Source organism: Physeter macrocephalus, unplaced genomic scaffold (assembly GCF_002837175.3).
Source record: "Physeter macrocephalus isolate SW-GA unplaced genomic scaffold, ASM283717v5 random_84, whole genome shotgun sequence".
NCBI classification, from domain to species: Eukaryota; Metazoa; Chordata; class Mammalia; order Artiodactyla; family Physeteridae; genus Physeter; species Physeter macrocephalus.
The window spans coordinates 106,119-127,294 of NW_021145370.1; the positions used below are offsets into that span (position 1 = coordinate 106,119).

General features: G+C 54.4%; 3 protein-coding genes across 5 annotated transcripts in view; 1 reads left to right on the top strand and 2 right to left on the bottom strand.

The window, feature by feature from the left end:
- The window catches only part of RASGRP4 (RAS guanyl releasing protein 4), a 12,749-nt gene extending 6,243 nt beyond the window's left edge, over nucleotides 1–6,506 (top strand). Inside the window, exons 8-17 of the mRNA XM_055082331.1 lie at nucleotides 900–1,016; nucleotides 1,853–2,128; nucleotides 3,747–3,827; nucleotides 3,907–4,011; nucleotides 4,101–4,219; nucleotides 4,330–4,474; nucleotides 5,283–5,319; nucleotides 5,422–5,556; nucleotides 5,680–5,792; nucleotides 6,270–6,506. Coding sequence (XP_054938306.1) covers nucleotides 900–1,016; nucleotides 1,853–2,128; nucleotides 3,747–3,827; nucleotides 3,907–4,011; nucleotides 4,101–4,219; nucleotides 4,330–4,474; nucleotides 5,283–5,319; nucleotides 5,422–5,556; nucleotides 5,680–5,792; nucleotides 6,270–6,326 — 1,185 coding nt within the window. The 3' untranslated portion in view covers nucleotides 6,327–6,506. The remainder of the gene's footprint in view (nucleotides 1–899; nucleotides 1,017–1,852; nucleotides 2,129–3,746; nucleotides 3,828–3,906; nucleotides 4,012–4,100; nucleotides 4,220–4,329; nucleotides 4,475–5,282; nucleotides 5,320–5,421; nucleotides 5,557–5,679; nucleotides 5,793–6,269) is intronic.
- Nucleotides 6,507–7,958: 1,452 nt separating this feature from the next.
- On the bottom strand, nucleotides 7,959–11,106 carry FAM98C (family with sequence similarity 98 member C). Of its 3 annotated transcripts, none has more exons than XM_007129907.3 (8): nucleotides 11,042–11,106; nucleotides 10,787–10,935; nucleotides 10,573–10,707; nucleotides 9,913–10,118; nucleotides 9,598–9,675; nucleotides 9,398–9,514; nucleotides 8,817–8,984; nucleotides 7,959–8,261 (listed from the first exon to the last, which is right to left on the bottom strand). In XM_007129907.3, exons 1-8 carry the CDS (start codon nucleotides 11,104–11,106, stop codon nucleotides 8,121–8,123), a joined length of 1,059 nt encoding a protein of 352 aa, XP_007129969.1. In that variant the 3' UTR covers nucleotides 7,959–8,120. The 3 variants fall into 3 exon arrangements, with proteins under 3 accessions (XP_007129969.1, XP_023988408.1, XP_028339680.1); XM_028483879.2 differs by having other exon boundaries at nucleotides 8,120–8,316; XM_024132640.2 differs by lacking the exon at nucleotides 10,573–10,707.
- Nucleotides 11,107–13,451: 2,345 nt separating this feature from the next.
- LOC102976993 (sprouty-related, EVH1 domain-containing protein 3) lies at nucleotides 13,452–20,614 on the bottom strand (the record flags this gene model as incomplete). Its single annotated transcript, XM_028483888.1, has 4 exons — nucleotides 13,452–17,203; nucleotides 17,935–18,078; nucleotides 20,256–20,335; nucleotides 20,446–20,614. Coding segments are annotated over 4 exons (1,059 nt in total), but the record flags the coding sequence as incomplete, so codon positions are not given.
- Nucleotides 20,615–21,176: the final 562 nt, after the last annotated feature.

Below are 21,176 nucleotides of genomic sequence, written 5' to 3' on the forward strand. Positions count from 1 at the left end.
TTCCCCCTCCTTTCCAGCTATGTTCCCTCCCTTCTGGAGAAAAGGGAAGCCCTCCTTCCCCCAGCGTGGCCACGCCCCTTTGCGTACTTCCTCGCAGACCACGCCCTGCCTCTGGCGTCTTCCTTCTCCTTGCTTCGCCTGTTCCGCCCGACAGACCAGGGTGTTCTGGCATCTACATGGGGTCTCCCCGGTCTGAGCGTCTTCCATTCCTCCCTGGCCCCCAACAACCTTCTCCCCCAGCAACCTCCGCTCTTCAAACCTGAGAAAGGGGAAGGCTGACCCCACGCCTGTCTCTTATATCTACCTGACCCCTCCGTATCACTCTGGACGATTTCACCTCTGCCCAGCTCCCAACTCCTGCCCAGAACCCAGGCCTTCTGGTCTCCCCTCACCTGGCTGACTCCCCGTGCAGAGGCCGCCTAGTTGTCTGACACCCTAACATCTGTCTGAATCCTCCACACCTGCCTGACACAGACCTGTTGAGTCCCCAAACCCGTCCAACACCCCATACTTGCCTGACTCCCCCCACTTTTTGGGGGGGTTTTGGCCATACCACGTGGCATGCGGGATAACAGTTCTCCCATCAGAGCTCCAGCTCATGCCCCGGCAGTGGAAGTACACGCTGAGTCCCAACCACTGGACCGCCAGGGAAGTCCCTGACTCCCCCCACTTTTATCTGACCTCACATTAGTCTATCATCTGCCTGACCTCCGTGTGATGCCCACATACCTGCTTGTGGCCCACTCCTGCCTGACACATCTCACCTGTCTGATGCCTGCACTGGCCCATCCCCACACATGCCTGAGACCCCAACTCAATGGGGATGCTGTCATTTGAACCCCCAATTTGCCCGTCCTCCATGTGGTGCCCACCACTTCTGCATCACCTTCCTTTCCTAGAGGCTCCTCCAGCTGCAGAATTTCAACACGCTGATGGCAGTCACTGGGGGCCTGTGTCATAGCGCCATCTCCAGACTCAAGGACTCCCACACCCACCTGAGCCCTGACAGCACCAAGGTGAAGTCCCAGTGCCCTCCCCAGAGTTCCAGTGGTCCCACACACTTTCCCCAGCCCCCTCTGTCCCTTCCCAGGGGCCCTGGAGCCACCCAGAGACCTTCTGCTCCTCCAAATCCGACAGACCCCCAGGCTTTGTCCTCCTCTGTCATTCTTCTCCCTCCTCATGCATGGTGCTGACCTCTCTCTACTGTGTGTCTGGTCCTGAGCAGGACTGGAGGGAGACAGATAAGAGACGCTAGCAGAGAACTTGCAGCCCAGGTGGGGAGTGAAATGATGCCCCCCGGGATGCCAACATTTGGGCCACCCATAGGAGGAGCATGGGTTGGGGGTGTCCTGAAAATGTCTAAGGAGAGTGAGTCATTCATGAGTCTGGTGTGTGCCTGAGGTCAGGATGTGGCAGGATATTGGGCTGGAGATGCCGGGGCAGGGGGCGGGGGGGAGATCCTGTTGAGCCTTTTGCAAGCTCAACTAAGGTGTCTGGGCTTTATCTAGAGGGCAGTGGGGAGCTAGGAAGCCTTTGGGAATGCTGAGAGCACCCACGATCAGATTTGGGTTTTTGAAAAATCACTCTAGCCTGGGGAATGGGAGATAGTGGGGCCTCTCTGAGATGGGGGCCCAAGTGGAAGAGCAGTCTGGGGAGATGCTGAAGCCAGTGTGGGACATGGAGGGGCTTGGGGAGAGGTCCAAAATGCCATTGGGCCCCTGGGGGGGGTCCAGAGCCACACAGGACGCTGCTAGGTACTCCCCTTCAAGGAGCTAGGGGAACAGAACTGGCCTCCCGATTACAGGCTGCTCCCCCACCCCCAGCAAAAAAAAACCATGCCCCTCCCACACAGGCCCTGCTGGAGCTGACTGAGCTCCTTGCCGCCCACAACAACTACGCCTGTTACCGCCGCACCTGGGCTGGCTGCACCGGCTTCCGGCTGCCTGTACTGGGTGTGCATCTCAAGGATCTGGTGTCCCTGCACGAGGCCCAGCCTGACAGGTTGCCTAACGGCCGCCTGAACCTACTCAAGCTCAACAGCCTCTACCTGCGGCTGCAGGAGCTGGCAGCCCTCCAGAGGCAACACCCCCCCTGCAGTGCCAATGAGGACCTACTACATCTGCTCACGGTGAGCTGCCCAGCTGCCCAGCTGCCCAGCTGCTCAGGCTGAGCTCCCAGAGGCTGCACCTGCGGGGTATTGAGATTTAAGGTCCTGGGTGGGTGAGGGTCAGGATAGAATAGTAGAATAGCGCTGGAATGCATGGGCTTTGAAGCCAGAGCTTCTAGAGTTTTTTTGGGTTTTGTTTTTGTTTTTTTTCTGTGTGGTCTTGGGCAAGTCACTTAACCCCTCAGCCTCAGTTTCCTTAACTACAAAATGGGAATACAAATAGGACTTACTTCAGAAAGTGGTTGAAAAGAATCAGTAATATAATTCATATAAATATCATTCATATAATTCACATAAAGTACTTAAAATAGTATCTGGAACACAGTGAGCTCTATATAAGTAATGCATTTTTCCCCCAGTTCCCCCAGCAACTCAAGTATCCATTGATCTGAGCTCCAGAATTGCTGCGGGCTTTTGCACTCCTGAACTCCAAGGTTCTGAGCTTCTCATGCCACTAGTCCAAAATTCCAAGCTTTAACATATCCAGGAATCTAAGCAAAAAGCTAATAACAGTTATTGACCACTTATTATGTGCCAGGCACCATGTTTAACAGTCCCCAGAGAGCACTTCTTTCCATCCTCACAACCCTACAAGGAGGGTACCCTTATTGTGTCCATTCTACAGACTGAGAAACTGAGACCCACAGAGGTGAGGTCACTTGCCCCCTGTCCCACAGCAGGCCAGCTTCAGAACATGTATTAACTATCACACTATGTCCTAAGACTGCAAGTGTGCGATTCTGGCTGTATTTTATTTTACATAGACAGATAGATAGGTAGATAGATGATAGATAGATAGATAGATAGATAGATAGATAATAGAGATAGAGAGGTAGAGATATATATATTTCATTCTAAAGAGCTATAAATTGAGAGAGACTGGGATTCTGAGGACCAGGTAGTCTAAGACTGAAAAGCTGACTTTCAGATCCTAACACAGGACCACCTGCAAATTGAAAATGTGGGGCTTCTTGTTTGAGATTATTAAGAATTTCAAGATGGTGACAGCAGGGCATTAAATGAAGTGGAGGCCCCTCTAAGTGTGGGGCCTGCCTGTGAAGCTGGTCCTGCCCCAGGATGATTGGTGCCTAAGCTGCTATGCTATGCTGACTCTCAGAGGCCATCAGCCCAAATATTTATTGAGCACCTGCTGTGAGCCAGGCACTACTTTAGGCACTTAGGCTCACAGCAGTATGCAACATCAGAAGAAACTTGCTGTCTTGGGGGGCTGACTTCCTAGTGGGGGAGATAGCCAGTGAAAAAAGTAAACAAGTAAATCATATGGTCTTGTAGAGAATAAGCGCTATAGAGAAAATTAAAGCAGAAACAAGCATGGAAAGTGACAGGGATTTGCAATTTTAAATAGGATCAAAAGAGCCTCGGTGACAAGATGGTGTTTCTGGTCTAGGGGACCGGCGGTGTGCAGAGCGAAGGGGGGGCTCAGTGGGAGAGAGGACCATGGGGGTCCCAGGGAAGAGGGGCTTTGGAAAGAGGAGGGGATCGGGGGTCCAGGCAGGCACGGGCTGTAGGTAGGAGGATAGAGACAAGGAGGGTCCGTAACGCCCTGCCCATCCTCCAGCTTTCCCTGGACCTCTTCTACACGGAGGACGAGATCTATGAGCTTTCTTACGCCCGGGAGCCCCGCTGTCCCAAGAGTCTGGTGAGACCCCAGCCCTGACCTCTGACCCCCAGCCCAAGCCTCTGCAATGACTAACTGTGACCCTCTGTCCCTGCCCCAGCCACCCTCCCCCTTCAAGGTGCCCCTGGTGGTGGAGTGGGCCCCTGGCGTGACGCCCAAGCCCTACAGGGTCACGCTGGGTCGGCATGTGGAGCAGCTGGTGGAGGTGAGGAGGAGCCCTGGGCGGAAGCAGGGATCTAAGACCGTGGGGCCTCTGACTCGGCCTTACTCTCCCCTTCCCACGCTCCTCCGAAGTCTGTGTTCAAGAACTATGACCCCGAAGGCCGAGGCACCATCTCTCAGGAGGACTTTGAGCGACTCTCAGGCAACTTTCCCTTCGCCTGCCACGGGCTTCACCCACCCCCCAGCCAGGGGTAGGTGCTCCCGACTCCTGGGTTCCCTTAAGACGAGGACCTGGGGTATCCAGGACTCCTGGGTCTGGGAGAAAGGGGCCAGTCCTGCTGAAGCGCAGTCTCTCCCCCAGGAGTGGCTCCTTCAGCCGAGAGGAGCTGACAGGGTACCTGCTCCAGGCCAGCGCCATCTGCTCCAAGCTGGGCCTGGCCTTCCTGCACACCTTCCGGGAGGTCACCTTCCGCAAGCCCACCTTCTGTGGCAGCTGCAGTGGCTTCGTGAGCACTCCGCCCGCTGTCACCCTGAGGGACCCCTGGAGCGCCCTAACTCCTCACAGCCTGGGCTGGAAAAGCCAGCCCTGCCCCGGAGCGCCCACGGTCCCCCAGCCCCGGATAATCCCCCAATTCCAGAAAATCCTCTAGCCTCAAATAATCCCCATATTTCACAGCAACCCTGAACAATGGATATTCCCTACATCTTGGATAACTCTGAAGTCTAGATACTGCTCGATCCCCAGACAATCTCCATCCTGGATAACTGCCAAACCCTGGAGAATCTACAAACACGAGTAGATTATCTCCAAGCAGAATCAATCTCCAAGTCTCTAGACCCCAGATAATTCAAACGCTGGATAATTTCCAAATTCAGGGTCTCCTCAAACTCTGTATAATGGACAAATCTCTCAATCTCAAACCAAGACCAAGTCACAAACCTTGGATTACTTTCCAAATTTACTTTTTCATTCATTTTTTCATTCCTAAATATATACTGGGCACCCGCTGTGTGCCAGGCACAGTTATGGGCTCTGGGTGGGTGCGAGTGCAGGAGGAAACAGAACAGACACAATCCCTGCCCATAGAATTTATGCTTTATTAATTCCAAATTTTGTCCAATTCTCATATCACAGATGACTTTCCAAACCTGAGATAACCTCCTAATTCCTTTCGTCTCCCAGATCCCACATAAACCTCTAGCCTTGAAAACTTCCAAAACCTGAATTGTTTCCTCCAGACAGCCCCCAGCCCCACCCCAATCACAGCCCTCCTTCCCCTGGCCTAGGTAACCTATTCTGCTTTCTCTTCCCAGCTTTGGGGTGTCACCAAGCAAGGCTACCGCTGTCAGGGTGAGCGGGGCATGGGTAGGGGGAGGGAATCCAGGACCCGCGGGCTGTAAGAACAGAGGACACAAGCTGGGCCTCTGGCACTAACCTCTGCATTTCCCCCAGACTGTGGGCTGTGTTGCCACAAACATTGCAGAGACCAAGTGAAGGTGGAGTGTAAGAAGAGGCCAGGGGCCAAGGGCGACGTGAGCCCCCCAGAAGCCCCTGTCCCACCCACACCAGTTCCCCATGCCGGCTGTGGTAAGACCCAGGGTGTAGCAGTCCTGGAAAGGGGAGCCTGGTGGATGGATGGGGATTAACTCCAAGGTCATGAGGTCTTTCCTACCGTACCCACATCCCTCCCATCCACACCCCCATGAACAGGCTCCGAGGACAATCTCTCCTACACGCTGTCCCTGGAACCTGAGACTGGGTGGGACGTTTGCCATGCTTGGACCCAGACAGCGCCCTCACATCCCTCCTGGGAACCAGAGACGGTGAGGAGGAGCTGCCCCTACCCACAACTGGATACAGGGAGACCAGCCTATTTGCCTGGGGGAACCCAGACAGATTTGGGGAAGCATAGGAAAGTTAAAATATGCAAAAGTCCTCAATTGCTTGGGTAGGAGGGCATAGATAGTGGTTAATTTTTAAAGTTGATAGAAAAATAGAAATTACAGTATGTTGCGGGGAGGGGAAGGGGTAACCACTAGTAGAAAAGAAAAGGGAGTTTAGGAAGAGAAAAAGAAAGACAGCTATAAGATGGCTAGAATAAGGCCAAATATATCAGACACTAATGGTGGAATAAACGCCACGATTCAAAAGTGGGGACTCTCAGATTGAGCTAAAAGAAAATCCAGAGGGGACATTCATCCGTCCACTTTAACAAGTCTGGGTGAGGCTCTCCCCCTGCAGTGAACCGTCTCCTGGACATCGTACACGCCCCACATCACCCAGTGTCTTCCTCCTTCCAGGTCCCTCTGCCAGCGACGGCCCCATCACCCAACCAGTCCTCCAAGCTGAGTTCCTAGACGTTGCCTTGGTCTGCTCTCTCCCCACTCCCTCCACCAGAGTCAGTCTCCAGTCCTAGTATTTGGCCTCCAGGCCTCCAGCAGAACCCCCAAAGGCATCGCCTCCTTCCCATCCACACTGCCTTTGTTGAAGCATCCGTCATCTCTTACTCCGAAAGAAAGTTACTTTCTTCTTTTGCATCAGAGTGGCTATTAATCGTACTCCCTTTTCTTGCATTTAATATCTGTGCAGCTCTGTGCTGGGTACATTTAGACCTAGGCATCATCTCGCCACCTCCTTAAATCTCCATTTTACAGATGAGGAAACAGGCTCAGTGAAGTTAAACTGCTCACCCAAGGTGGCAGAACTCCTAAGTGCTGGAGACAGGACTCACACCCAGGTTTGCCTGCCTCTAAAATGGAAGCTACTGACCAATATGCTACACTGATGTCAGCATGGGTCAGGAGGGGGACGGTACAGGGTGGGTAAAGTTCCAAACTCTGGAGTTCCAGAGATGGGAGAGAAGGCCAGAGAAAGGGTGGAACAGGGAGGTAGCCTGTGAACACCTGAGTCCAGTCACATCCCTCCTCTGCTCAGAGCCCTCCCATGGCTTCATCTCACTCAGGGGAAAAGCCAGAGTTCTCACTGTGGCCCACACCGCATGGTCTGCCCCCATCACCTCTCCGACCTCCCCTCCCAGCACTCAACCCCTCACTCATCCTGCTTCAGCTACACTGGCCTCCGATGGTCCCTGATCATGCCCCAAAATACTCCTACCTCAGGGCCTTTGCACTGGACACTCCCTCTGCCAGGAAGGGAAGGCTCTTCCCCAGAGGTTCACATGGCTCCCTCTTTGGGACTTAGCTCAAGTACCACCTTCTCAGTGAGGCCTCCCCTGATCAGGCATAACGTTGCAATCCCGCCATGGTCCCAATCCTGCCTTCCTGCTTTATTTCTCTCCAAAGCCCTTTCCCCATCTGACAAACTAAACTTTCTTGTCTGCCCTTCCCCACCAGAAAGGTCAGCTCCGGGAGACCAGGGGTTATTATTATCTGTAACCCCAATGCCTAGCACAGGGCTGGCACATGGTGGGTACCTGGCAGATGTTTGCCCAATGCCTGCATGTCTCCTCCCCCATGCCCACTGGGAGGGAAAGATGTTGCTGAAGAGCAAAGGGCTTTAGAGGTCAGAGCAGCAGGGGCCTGTTCAGACCCAGGGGACAGAGACCCCCTACCTTTCCTCAAACCTGAGCACCCCTGACCTGGCCCCCACAGAGATAGGTCCTAGGGCTGTCATAAATTAAATTTAGGACTTCCCTGGTGGCGCAGTGGTTAAGAATCCGCCTGCCAATGCAGGGGACACGGGTTCGATCCCTGGTCTGGGAAGATCCCACATGCCGCGGGAGCAACTAAGCCCGTGCGCCACAACTATTGAGCCTGCGCTCTAGAGCCCGCGAGCCACAACTACTGGGCCCGAGTGCCACAACTACTGAAGCCCGTGCACCTAGAGCCCATGCTCTGCAATAAGAGAAGCCACTGCAGTGAGAAGGCCACGCGCAGCAACAAAGACCTAACACAGCAAAAAATAAACAAATAAATAAATTTTTAAAAATAAATAAATTAATTAAATTTATTTTCCAGAGAACATGGTCCTTGGTGTTGAATGGTAGATGGGGGGAGGACATTTGGGACCTGAGGAACAGGGGATATGGGGCTGGGGTGCCAGGTGCCAAGAGAAACCCTCACAGTGACTCCTCAGAGATTATCAATGTCAGCATTTCATGAAGGACCCCTCCTCCAACCACCAGTCCCCCTTTACTTCTTCTTCTTGCGGCCCCAGCACTGGCGGCCTGCCTTCCGCCCGCCTCCGTCCTCTCTTCTGCTCTGCCAGCTGGGCATGGGAGCCTCCAGCTCATTTGGGCGGCCCCCCCGGTCTGGAACACTGCCCATAAGCACCTGAGAGGTGATTAGACTTGAGTTGCAGAGAAGAAAAATATCTTGGACCAGGGGGCTAGAGAGCCAAGAGAACAGCATGAGGTTGAAAAAGGAAGGGCAGATGCTGGGACTTCCTTGGTGGTCCAGTGGTTAACACTCCTTACTCCCAATGCAGGCTAAATACGTAATTATTTGAACAGAGGGTAGTTTTGCTTTAAAAATGGTTAAAACCCAATACAACAGACAGGGTGAGTGGTGGGAGAGGATTCTAAGCCAAAGCAGGAGAGGTGGGCAGGGGCTCAGTAAATAGATGGACTTTGTTCTGAAGGCACTGGGGAGCCATAGAAGGGTTCTGAGCTAGGGAGGGACATGGCCAGATGTTTGAGTTAGAAACATCCTTCTAACTGCCATGTGGAGGGGGCAGATTAGAGGTCATGAGTCCAGAGGCCAGGAACCCAAGGAGAAGGCGAGAGCAGGAGCCCAGGCAAAAGAGGACAAGGTTTGTACAAGCAAAGGCTAAAAGGCCAGTTTGAAGGCCAAGGATGCTGGGGCCCTTCCCCATCCCCAGGTGTTCACCTTGTGGATAGCACAGCAGGTCCCTCGGCGGGCAGTCTTGCTGGTGGCTGGGACAAGGCGTGACAGGTCAGCTCGAGCAGCCAGGACGTGTGCAATGGAGACATCCGATTCTGGGGTCAGAGCCTCTCGAATTGGGATCAGCGCTGCCTTCATGGCCTCTCCCTGGGCCTAGTGAGTAGGGGTAGACATGGGGAACGTGCCCACGAGACCTCCCCAGATGGGATCTGTAATCTTGAAAGCATCTCTTCCCGTCTCAGGGCCTCACTTCCCACATCTTTTTTCTTTTTTAATATTTCATTATGTTTTTTGTTTGTTTGCTTTATCAAAGTATAGTTGATTTACAATGTTGTGCACTTCCCACATCTTTTAGTAAGGAGTATTGCTCTAAATACACTCCCAGCTCAGACCAGGGAATTCTAGAATGCCCTGGGGGCCCTGAGATTCTAGACCCCCAAACCTCACAAGATTCTAAAATGTCCTGGGCCTCAGAACCAGCAAGAGGGTCATATCCCTGGCCCTCGTTTCTCCTCCCTGCAGCTGCAGCCCTCACAACTGCTCCTGCCTTGGTCTTCTGCCCACACCTCTGCCCGATCACTCCAGTGGAAAGCAGATGTTGTGAGGTCCAGGCGCTTGAGGAGGAGGCAGCGGCGGCAGCAGTACTGATCTCGCAGGCTTTGGTACAGAGACTCCAATGCTTCCTGGGGAAAAAGGTCTCAGTCATGCCAGGGGTCCCCCTCACTCCCATCTCTGTTCACATACATACAGCCATACACAGCCTTACCCATCTGGGTGCATCCAGTGGATAGCTGAGGAGAGGCTGCAGGGACCCTGCGGGCAGGGAAGGCAGCAGCTCCGCGATCTGATGAGAGAAGGAGGCTGGGGCTGACTGGGCAGAAATTGGATAGACTCCTCCGTGGACCCCAGTTCCCCACGACCCTGAGGACCCCGGCCATAGAACCAAGAATGGCAGTCACAGTTCTAGGAAACATCCGTGGCTGTGCACTCCTCCCAGAGCCACTTTTGAAGAGGGGGCTGTCGCCCCTACGAGAAGGGTGAGGTGAGCCAGGGGCGGAGGGGACTCCAGCCCTCTCTCTACCTTGGCATGCAAGTCTCGAAGCAGCTGGCTGGCTGGGGTCCCCGGCATGGGTCTAGGCAGCCCCAGGGCTTGGAGAGTAAGGACCATTTCCTGGACCAGGCCAGATCCCTCCTCTGCTCCCTCCACACCGGACTGCTCAGGGCTGGGATCCAGACGGGATTGCAGGAGGAGGAGGCGCGCAGCCTGGACCTCCGAGCAGAGAAAGCCTAAAAGTAGGGAAAAGGAGCAGTGCAATCAAGGAGGGCTGCCACCCCACCTACCGGGGTCAAAAAGTTCAAGCGGCTTCAAAACCTCCCGCCTCCTAGTTCCGCCCACCTAGAACCCTGCTTCTACCTCCAGAATAAGCCCCACTCACTTCGAGACCCAGCTCTCCCTGCAGATTTCAAACCCTGCCCACTTCGGAACCTCCTGTCCCTCTCCGTCTAACCCAACCCACGTGAGCTTCAAGACCCACCATCAAAATACTAACCCCGCCCATCGCAGAGCCCTTAGCCTAGCCCAGTGTTCGGACCCCACCCACCTCCGTCCGGCCCTCTCGCTCGTCTCAAAATCCTGACCACGCCCCCTCGGGATCCCTGGCTCCGCCTCAACGCGCAGAGCCCGCCCCCCTCGAGGCTGTAGCCTCGCCCACTTCCGCATCCCGGCCGGCCCCCGGCTCACGCAGCAGGCGCAGGCGCGCGCCGGGCTCCCGCAGCGAGGCCGCGCAGTCCCCGCTGCAGAGCTCGCGGTCAGGGCAGTGCAACTCCCGCAACAGGTCGGCCAACTGCCGCAGGAATTCCTCCTCGGGAACAGAACCTGCCGGAGGCGGGAGATGTCAGGGCGTGGCGGCGCCACCCATGGCTCCAACACTCCCAGCCTCCCGCTCCATGCGTACCGTCGCCGGCGCTCAGCGCCTCCGTGCCCTCCTCTCGCTGCCGCTCCAGGGCACCCAGAGTCGCCAGCTCCGCCGCCAGTCGCGCGCACAGAGCCCTGAAGTCTGGGCACGAGGTGCCCAGCGACGCCGCCCCCGGAAAACCCTCATACCTGCGGCGCGGCCGAGGCAGCGGGAGGGGGTGGGGGAGGTTAGTAGGAATTTCTGAGGGCAAACCTGCCCCTTCCTGCACCCCCAGCCACACCCCGCTCCCCTTACCCCAGCGCCAGCAGGTCCCGGGCCACCGCGGCCCACTCCCGCTCCTCCGCCTCCGCCCCCTCCATGAAAGTGTAACCCCTTCGCCCGGCGCGCCCTCCCCCTGCCGGTCGGTGGGAAGCTCCGCCCCAGGAGTGGCGTGCGCCCCTACCCCCCGTAACTGACCAATCAGCCTCTTCTTGCTAAGGACCTTCGTCATTTCAATTGGTGCAGAAGGAGGCAGAACCCGCCCCCGGGCTCGCCTCCCGAGCCGAGCAGTAGAGCACCGCCTTTCGGGTAAGCAGTCAGGACACTGGAAACCCCCAGCGGGCGTTCTGGATCCCGGCTGTCGCGACACACCAGCGGTGTCGCTACTGCTGCGACATAGAAGCAACTTCGGCTTCCTTTTCCTCAGCCTCCCTCAAATGCCCTCTGCTTTTAAAGCAACTTTGACCAAGTGTTGTTCTCCCAACTCCTCTCCAAGTCCAGAAACTCTTTCCCTCCTTTCTTACTTAGAGTTGGAATTCTGTCAGGGACCCAAGAATCCCAGCTACACACACACACACACACACACACAAAACCGAGTTAGTCCGTTGGACCTTCACCCCTCTGCCCCCCTGAGCCTTGGAGAGAGGGAGCAGGTGCAATATACCATGGTAATTAAGAGATTGCACCCTAGGAGTGCAATCTTGTCTGCAGGCAAAGGTTAGGATTTGACTCCACCATTCACCACCATTGTGTTCCTGCCAAATTTCTTCACATCTGTGTAATGAGAGTATTAACGCCTACATTTTACAGTTGTTTGTGAGGATTAGAGTCCTGTATATAAGTGCTTAGCAGACATCTACGGGCCCCTCTGCCCCCCCGAGCCTTGGAGAGAGGGAGCAGGTGCAATATACCATGGTAATTAAGAGATTGCACCCTAGGAGTGCAATCTTGTCTGCAGGCAAAGGTTAGGATTTGACTCCACCATTCACCACCATTGTGTTCCTGCCAAATTTCTTCACATCTGTGTAATGAGAGTATTAACGCCTACATTTTACAGTTGTTTGTGAGGATTAGAGTCCTGTATATAAGTGCTTAGCAGACATCTACGGGGTACTCAATTAAAAATGACTAACATATATTGAGCATTTCGTGTATGCTACTGGGCTAAGTATCTTATCTCTATTTTATGGAAGAGAAAACTGTGATGCAGAGAGGATGAATCAGAGTGAATGCATGGTGGTGCCAGGACTCCAAATTCAGATCTGATTTCCAAAGTCCATGCTTTTAACCACTTAACCTATTACTATTGTTATTACTGCTCTTGTTTTTGTAGCTGTTGTTAAAATTATTGTTCCAGGTTTACTGTCTTCCCTATCCTGGTCTCCTGTAGTTTCTGTAGTTCTACTGGGAGTGGGAGTGAACTGGGAGTAGAGCCTCAGGGAAGAAAAGGGCTAGAACCTGTTTCTCCAGGGCAGAGCCTACCCTTAATCTGGTTCCTCCATAGTCCTGCATACCCCAAGGCTGGGTACTCAGGGGGCATTTGTTGACCTTAATAAAATATTAAAAATTGATCAGGCCAAAGCCTTGGAGTCATAACCTTGACTCTACTCTTTATAGTGTACTCCATATCTAAATTGGTGAACTTGACCTTCAAAACAGATCCAGTATCTTGCCCACTTCTCCCCGCCTCCACTGCTCTCACCCTCTCCCTGTGCACCACTGTCTCCCCTGGACCATCCCAGCAGCCTCCACCGTGTCTCCATGGTCCCTCCTCCCCAATATCTGTCCCCCACAGGCAGCCAATAGGAACCTATGAATACCTGAGTCAGGTTACATCCCTCCCATGCTTGGAGCCTTCCTGTAGCTCCACCTCACTCCCGGGTGAGCAGAAAAGTCCATGCAGTAGCTTGCAAGGCCCCACAGATGCTCCCTGTCACCTTTCAGCCTTCATCTCCTAAGCACCCTCCTCCTTGCTTCCCCCCACTCCAGCTCCCTGATGTCCCTCAGACTTAACCAGGCATGCTCCTCCCTCAGGGCCTCGCACAACTGTCCCCTTTACCTGGAGTGCTCTTCCTGCAGAAATCCACAAGACTCCCTCACCTCCTTCAGGGCTTTATTCAAACGACAGCTCCTTAGTGGGGACTCCCTGACCACCCCAGCTACAACTGCCTGTATCCCCCATCTCCACTTTATTTTTTCTTTATAGTATGTATCATTTCTAACATGTTGTCTCCTTCACTATAAGGCTCATAAGTTCCTTGTGGGAAAGGATTTTGTCTGTTCTGGCCTCGTGGCTTGAGGGATCTTAGATTCCCAACCAGGGATTGAAACTGCACCCTTGGCAGTGAAAGCGATGTGGAGTCCTAACCACTGGACCGCCAGGGAATTCCCCAGTTTTTGTCTTTTCACTGCTTTATCCACCAGCGCCTAGGGTGTCCAATAAAAAGGGTGTCCAATAAATGTAGAGTGACTGGAGGTATAAAATTCAGCTGGAGGGTCTGCTTGGGACGAAAGGATGGGAAGGGGAAAGGAGGATTTGGGTAGGGGACTGGTCTGGTGGTTCAGGAAGGTGAATGGATGGGGTGCATCAATGCAAATAAAGAACACAGGCTGAGACTTTGTCACAGACATTTCTTGGAGCCGATATCTCATGCCCCCTCCCCCGATGACAAGGCTGGGTCTTCGGCCCGCATCATCCCCCGCTACTTCAGCCTGCCCTGATAACAACATTGAGGTCACAGACTGGCTTAGAATCAAGATCAGGAAGATAAATGTCGGGGTGCCTCTCCCAAGTATGGGGGCCAAGCATCCAATCTGAGGGGCAAGCAGCTGGGAAACTGGGCCTGGGGGCTCCAGGGTCTGAGGTCTTCCTGGCTCCCAGGATCATCCCTCCATGCACCCCCTGATCTAGGGGTGATGAAGAGCAATCATGGATCAGAGGTGGGTATCAGCAGGGAGCAGGACTGGGAGACCTGGGAGAGGCGGTGCTGGGAGGTGGGAGCCAGGGAACCGTCCCCCAGCCCCCCACTTCATCCGCAGATCCCGCAGCACCTTACAGCACTCTGGTCCCCCGTCCCACCCCTCCCCAAAACGAGGTAGGTTAAGAATGGAGCTTCTCCCCGCCCACCACGGAAGGGAGGAGACCGAGGCACAGAGAGGGGGATGGGGACCCAGGCTGCCCCAGCCCCCAGTCCCTCCGCCCTCAGCTCTGGTGGGTCTGACAGTGATGAGAGCTGGGCAGAGTGGGGATGGGAGGGACACCCCCCTTTTCTCTCACCCATCCCAGGGTCTGCTTGAGAGAGCTGAATCTCACAGGTTCCGGATGTAATAAATAGTTAATAATTTAAAGGAAGTGACAGGAGGATCCACCCCTCTGGCCCCCTTGACCTATCCCTTGAACCCCCACAAGGCTATCCAAGTCTGGATAATGAGGAAAGGTAAGTGCACATTTCAAGGTGCTCGGGACCAGATGCAGGTCCCAAGCCCGTACAACATTGAGATTGTGTTGCTCCAAGACCGTGATACCCCCCCACCCATGCAGGAGGCCATCAGATCTGTGGTACACTAGAAGTCCCATTCCACTCAGGGGAAAGAGACCTTGGAATCCCCCTTCCCCAGAAGAGGACTCTCAATGGGCCATGAACCATGCTTTCAAACTTTCCAAAACAACCCCCAACTCTGAAATGGAAGAGAAGGAGTTAACAGAGGGGCAGATCATAAAAGGCCTGGACTAGGGCTAGGACTCAAAGTTGGGCTTGGAAGAGAGTCTGCAAGGCTGGAGAGAGCGAGAGAGCGAGAGAGCGAGAGAGCGAGAGCGAGAGAGAGAGAGAGAGAGAGAGAGAGAGAGAGAGAGAGAGAGAGAGAGAGAGACAGAGTGTGTGTGTGTGTGTGTGTGTATGTGTGTGGCCTTTGTGCCAGTAGAGCCATATCTAGTTGCCTTTGTACAATGCACACCTTCCTCTGAGGGCACAGCATGGCCAGCCCCACTCACCACCTTGGCTGTGTGCCTTTGCTTCATGAACAGCCCTGCACAATCATCTACAGCAATGCTGGGTCCTAGAGATAGGAGCAGGGGTGCTCTTGGGTGGTCCTGGAATCCAGGAACATTAGCTCAAAATATTTTTTTCCCCTTAGGGTAAAGGGGTAGTTCTGTGGGATACTGAGAGCTTGGGCTGGAGCCCTTGGGACTAGAATTCCAGTGTCTGGGAACTTGTTGTTTCAGGGGCGTATGGATGGCAGGATTCTACGGGCAGCAGTTCTCAGGGGATGCACAAGCTGGGCCTGGGAAATATCAAGCTAGAGAGGTTTGAGTCCAAAGAAATCTGGGATCTGAAGGTGCTAGGGTCCCGGGGAGCCTCAGATCTGTCTCTGGTACGGAGGGACCAAGGTCTTGGGTCAGGGACAATCCCAATATTGTGTAAGCTTGAGTGCTGAATTTGGGGGTCCGTGGCACCTTGGGGTCACTCAGGGGCAAGGGGCCAGAGGTCTGAGTTGCCACGAACATCCCATCTTGTGGGAGCTGGGCTCCCAGCCTTTAGTGGATTGGGGAATCTGTGGGTACGAAGAAGCCAAAGATTCCAGGACATTCTGGGGCTTGAAATGCAAGTCCAAGGAGGATTGGAAGAGGGCTATCTGAGGGGTTGGGACCAATGTCTTGGGCCCTGAGGTGTTGGTTGCCTCCAGTCTTACATCTGCGGGACTAGGCACCTCAGAGTCCTACATATGAAACTGAAAGCTCCTGGGAACACAGGCTTGGTGTTGGTGGTCTACAGACTTCTTTGATCCCTGGCTCACAGAGCATCTTTGAGTCTTAATTCTGGATCTTGGGCAGTGTGCGTGTGGGGAGGAGGGCTCTGAGATGGGTCTCCCAAGTCATTTGGGTCAGAGAACATCCGTTTGAGCACATCCAAGGACTCAGAGTATCTTAAGAGGATTCGGTATCTAAGAAGTCCTGGGGCTACAAGAACATCTCAGATACAGGTGCTCCGAGTTTTAGGTGAGCATTCAGGAACGATATGGGGGTGATTCTGGGTCTTAGGGTCTCAAGATCTGGGAGTAATTGTATACAGGCAGGGTCAGGTACCGGCAACTCCTAATTCTGGGGCTGTAATTTGAGGGTTCATGGTGCCAGGCATGACTGGGTCTAGATTGGTAATTTGAACAGGGAGTCAGGATTCAGAGCCCGATTCTCAGGGATCCGTGTGCTCCCCTGCCTGCCTGAGGTGAAGAGTCTGGGCATCCCTGGAATCTCCTCAGTCTAGGCCAGAGCAGGGCGGAGTGGGGATGGAGAACGGGGATGCCAGAACTCAGGATGCCTGGGACCTCTTGGACAGACATCCCAATGAAGCTGGTTCTGGGGTCTCTCAGTCCTACATTTGGGGTCCAGGTTCCAGGTCTGGGGTCTCTCAATCCAAACTCAAGCTCCAAGTTCCGGGTGTGCCTAGGTTTGGGTTTGGGGTCCGAACGGAGTCCGGGGTCCTGGACCCTCAATTTTGGGTCCTTGGTCCGGCTACCGGACCCACCAGGCCGTCCTCACCGCGCCGCCTCCTCGTGGCGACCCCCGCAGCCTGCGCAGCCGCATCGCGCTGCGACCCAGTGGCATGCGCGCAGGGGCGCGTAGCAGCAGAGGCAGGGCACGGCCAGGGAGAGCGCGGCCAGCGCGGCCCAGCGCGCGGCGGGGCGCGGGTGGCCCGGCTCGCAGGCGCACGGGTCCGAGAAGTCGCCCTCGGCATCCGACAGGCAGTGGTAGAGCAAGCTCTCGGCGCACCACAGGCAGCTGAGACGGCGCACCAGCCGGCGACCCGGGTCCGGGGCCTCGGCGCAGCGGCCGCCACGCCCGTCGGCGCGACGGCGGAAGAGCGCGCGGCAGTGCACGCAGCGCGCCGCCTCCTCCGCCTCCGGGGAGGCCTTGGCAGGCGCAGGGGCCGGGCCGGGGCCCGGGGGTGGGCGAGCCGGGGGCGCTGGAGGCGCAGCCTCGGTGAGAGGGGCGGGCAGGGCTGTGGGGGGCCCCAGGGCTGCGCCCCTCAACGCGCCGGTCTTGGCGAAGCGCACGACGCAGGTGGATAGGGCGAGGGGTGCGGGTGGCCCAGCTCGCCGGTAATCCTCATAGCCGCGGCCGCCCCAGCCCAGCCCCCCTGTCCCGGCCAGGGGCTCTGAAGGCTCCGGAATCCCCGTGAACGGTAGGAGCGGAGGGTAGCTCTGCGGGACCAAGACAGAGGAGAAGTTAGCGGGGTCTGTGATGCCCCACATCCCACCACAATCCATCCGGCCTTAGAAGACCCGAGAATCCACAGACCCAGCCACAGGCCTCATTCATCCTAGGATCCTGCCCCGGGATCCTGACTGCCTGGGTCTGGTACTCAGACTTGTAAGTCCTCACCCCACTCCCCTCCTAGGGACAGAGGACATCTAGGGACCGACAGAAGACTCCAGGCACCAAACCCACACCTTAAGGACCCAGTGGTCCAGGCTCTCAGTCCTGCCCTCTCTCAAGATCCGGGATCCCAGTACCCAGCCCCCTCTACTCTCAGATTCAAGACTCCTGGACCCCAGCCGTCTCCTCCTTCAGGACGCAGGAGTCTGGTCCCCAGGTCCCTTTTACCCCTTGGATACTGAGCCCCACCCCTCGTGAATTAAGCACTAAAGGACTCCTTCCACGAGTACCACCAACTTCCTAATATAGTCATTGTCCGAGTCGTCCCCTAAACCTCTGTGGAATTCAGAACTTTCCAATCTCCAAGAGCGCAGGAGACGCAGGAAGCCCTCACCCAACCTTCCGAGGAACCCAGACCTAAGCTCCCCCGCCATAAGTCGGGTCAGCCATCCCTTAGAATCTGTTTGCGGTTTCTTGCCCCTCTGCGGCCTCAGTTCCCGCCCACTTTCGGGACCCCAGCGCCCGGCCTCATTTCACCGGGGGTCGGAGGTCGCACCTGAGCTGACGAGCGGCGGCGCTGGGGGGGCGTGGCCGGCCCGAAGCCAGAAGCTGACTCCACGGTGACGATGGGGGCCGCCGCTGCGGTGGGAGGCGTCTCCTGGTGGCTGTGACTGGAGGAGGAGTCGCTGTCCACGTGGGACTGGGGGAGATTGGCGGCCTCAGAGCCGGGACCCCTGGCACAGCCGATGCCCTTACATAGACCCCCTCCCATTGTGAGCGAGGGCTCTGTGGCCAGACAGGCCTGGGTTCAAGCCCCGGCTCTGCCACTGACTGGTTGTGTGACCTCCGGCAAGTGAGCTCAGCTCTTTGAGCCTCAGTTTCCTCTTCTGTAAAATGGGGATCATAATATTGTCTATTCATAACGATGTGGTTAGGACCCACTGTAAAGGGCATAAACATGCCTGAAGTATAGGAAGAGCTGGAAATGATTATTATTATTTGACTTTCTCTTCTTATCTGCTCAGCTCACCAACCTACAGAACATCAAATCAACCTCCCTTCTCAGAAGCCCTCTCCCTTGGCTGTCAGCGGCCTTCCTGCCTCCTTCCCACCACCACACCTTTACTGGGGCAGTTCCACCCACCTGGAATGTGTTCCTTCCCATCCAAACCAAGCTCTGTCCTTTACGAGCTTCTCAGACCCTTGGTTTCCTTTCTGTAACTTGGGAATAATTCCCACCTCATCCGATTACTATCTTCAATAAACATTCATTGAGCACCCACGACATGCCAGGCTCACAAAGGCCATTGGGAGGGTGTGAGATGGAGCATGGAGAGCACAGCATCTTTCCTGAGTAAGTGCTCAATAAGTGGGACCTGTCTGTGTGACTTTGTAGACCCACCTGCATCTCCCATTACCCTGGGAATCCCCCTTTTCTGCCCAGGGAACCAGTTTTGTTCCTCCAAGTGTTCTCGAGCAACTCCCACTGTACCCCAGCAAGTGCCAAATCGAATCCGACATTATGTGCATTTATTCATTCAATCAATTTATTCAACACATATTTACTGAACACTTACTGTCTACCAGGCACTGTTTTAAGCATTGAAGATGCAGCAAGAAAGCAACAAAAGATCCTTGCCCTCCTGGAGCTGACATGCTAGCATGAGAGATGGACAGTAAAGTCATTGATAAGAAAACTGTCTATTGAGAGAGGAAATAAGAAAAATATCTTAGAAGATGGGGATAAAGAGTAGGATAAGGAGCATTGGGAGATTTTAAACAGGTTACTCAGGGAGGGCCTCACTAAGGTGATATGTGTGTAAAGCCCTGAAGGAAATAAGGGAATAAGCCATGGGGAAATTTGGGGAAGAGTGTTCTAAGACAGAGGACCAGCGAGTGCAAAGGCGCTGAGACAGGAGTGTGCCTGCCCTCTTGGAGTACCAGTAGGAGGCCAGTGTGGCTGGAGCCAAGTGAGCACGAGGGAGAGTAATAGGAGGCCAGATTGTGTGGGATCTTATGTGCCACTGTGAGGACTTTGTCCTTTACCACGAGTGAGATGGAGCCTGGGTAGGGTTGTAAGTGGGAGATATCCATGATTTGACTTAGATGTCAATAGGGTCCCTCTGGCTGTGTGTGGGGAAAGGAGATGGTGGCGAGGGGGAAGTTGATGATGAGCAGTTGATGAGATGGTCCAGTGGGGAGATGAGGTTGAACAGTAACCAGGTTGGAGGCACATTCCGATCATTTTGAAAGTGGAACCAGGGAATTCCCTGGAAGTCCAGTGGTTAGGACTCAGCGCTTTCACTGCCAGGGCCTGGGTTCAATCCCCAGTCCGGGAACTAAGATCCCACATGCTATGCGGTGCGGCCAAATGAAAAAAAAAAAAAAAAAAGAAAGAAAGAAAGAAAGTGGAGCCAATATTTGCTGACAGATTAGATGAGGGGCATAAAAGAGGAGAGAAGGCAAGGATGACTCCAGGGTTTGTACCCCTGAGAAGGATGGATTTCCCATTAATTTGTTCATCCATTTACTTTTAATATTTATTAATTTTATAGTGTACCTTAAATTTTTTTCTGCCTTTCCACACTAGAATAGAAGCTCCTCGAGGAAAGGGACTTTGTTTTGTTCACTGATGTATCCCCAGTGCTTAAAACACTTCTTATTCAAGGTGTTCAATAAATACCCTTGAATGAACGTATAAATCAAGATAGAACAAAAACTAGAATAACTGGGATCAAAATTGACACTATTGTTTGGGCCCAAATTCCTGTGCCCAGCACGTGGCAAGGTGCTGGATACACAGTAGGTGCTCAAGAATGTTTGTAGCATAGAAAGAACCCCCTGCCCTCCCAGCAGAGCTGCATCCTGGAGACTCACCGTCAGAGGGCAGGGAGTGTCTGCGGTATCCTGGGAAGGGGAGGAGGAAGAGGAGGAGGAGGAGGAGGGGGTGAGCGAGCCTGGGGCAGGGAGAAAGGCAGAGAGTGAGTTCCCTGGGCCCAGCTTCTCCCACCCCTCCACCCCAGACCCCCCACCACCACCACCAATGCCCACCACCTGCGCCACTCACCTCGACCCAGTGCAGCCAGTGCTGCCAGCAGGCTCTTCTGGAACTCATCAGCCTCTGCCGGACTCTGAAACGTCAGCCCAAACTTGCAGTCACCCAGGCTCCAGTGATGGAAGATGGGGTTCACCTTGTTGTAAACCAAGCCTGGCCGCAGGGTACACTCCAAGGTGGTCTGAGGGGGGCAGGAAGGGGCCAGGTCAGATACCCCCTTCCAGCCATGCCTGTGACTTCCTCAGACTCTATACCAGAGCATCCCACAAACCTCATTTCTCAATCCTAGGTGGTGTACCCTTGAACCCTGATCAACACCCCAATACCACTCCCCAACTTTACTAAGCACACCTCTGATACTCCAATATTTCCCCCAAACCCCTTGATCCCTACATTTTCCTAACCACCCCCTGCCCCATATCTCAATATTGAATGCCTCAGAAAATGAGTCAACCTCTTTCTGATAGCCAATATCCCCCATCTGACTCAATCATACTCCCCAAATTTTACTGAACATCTCAAAATGTTATTGTTAATCCCCTTCTGATGCCCCCATAAGCTCCCCAAATATTATCCCCAAATTCTTAACAAGCTACCACACATTTCCCCTCAGATGCTGGTCAACACCCTAGAAGCTCCCTCATCTTTTTGCCCAACAACTATATTCTTTCACACCATTTCAAACCCCCCTACATTTTTCCTTCCGATCCTTGCTCTGAAATTCAACCCTTACTCCAAGCCTT

Bases quoted from the DNA above. Each gene is read 5' to 3' on its own strand.
- FAM98C (XM_007129907.3), bottom strand. From the start codon at position 11,106: ATGGAGGGGGCGGAGGCGGAGGAGCGGGAGTGGGCCGCGGTGGCCCGG. The intron at 10,708-10,786 runs GTACGCATGGAG...CGCCTCCGGCAG, and splicing joins GGCGCTGAGCGCCGGCGACG to GTTCTGTTCCCGAGGAGGAA. The intron at 8,985-9,397 runs GTGTGGGCAGAA...CCTACTCACTAG, and splicing joins ACTGGAGTGATCGGGCAGAG to GCCCAGGGAGAGGCCATGAA.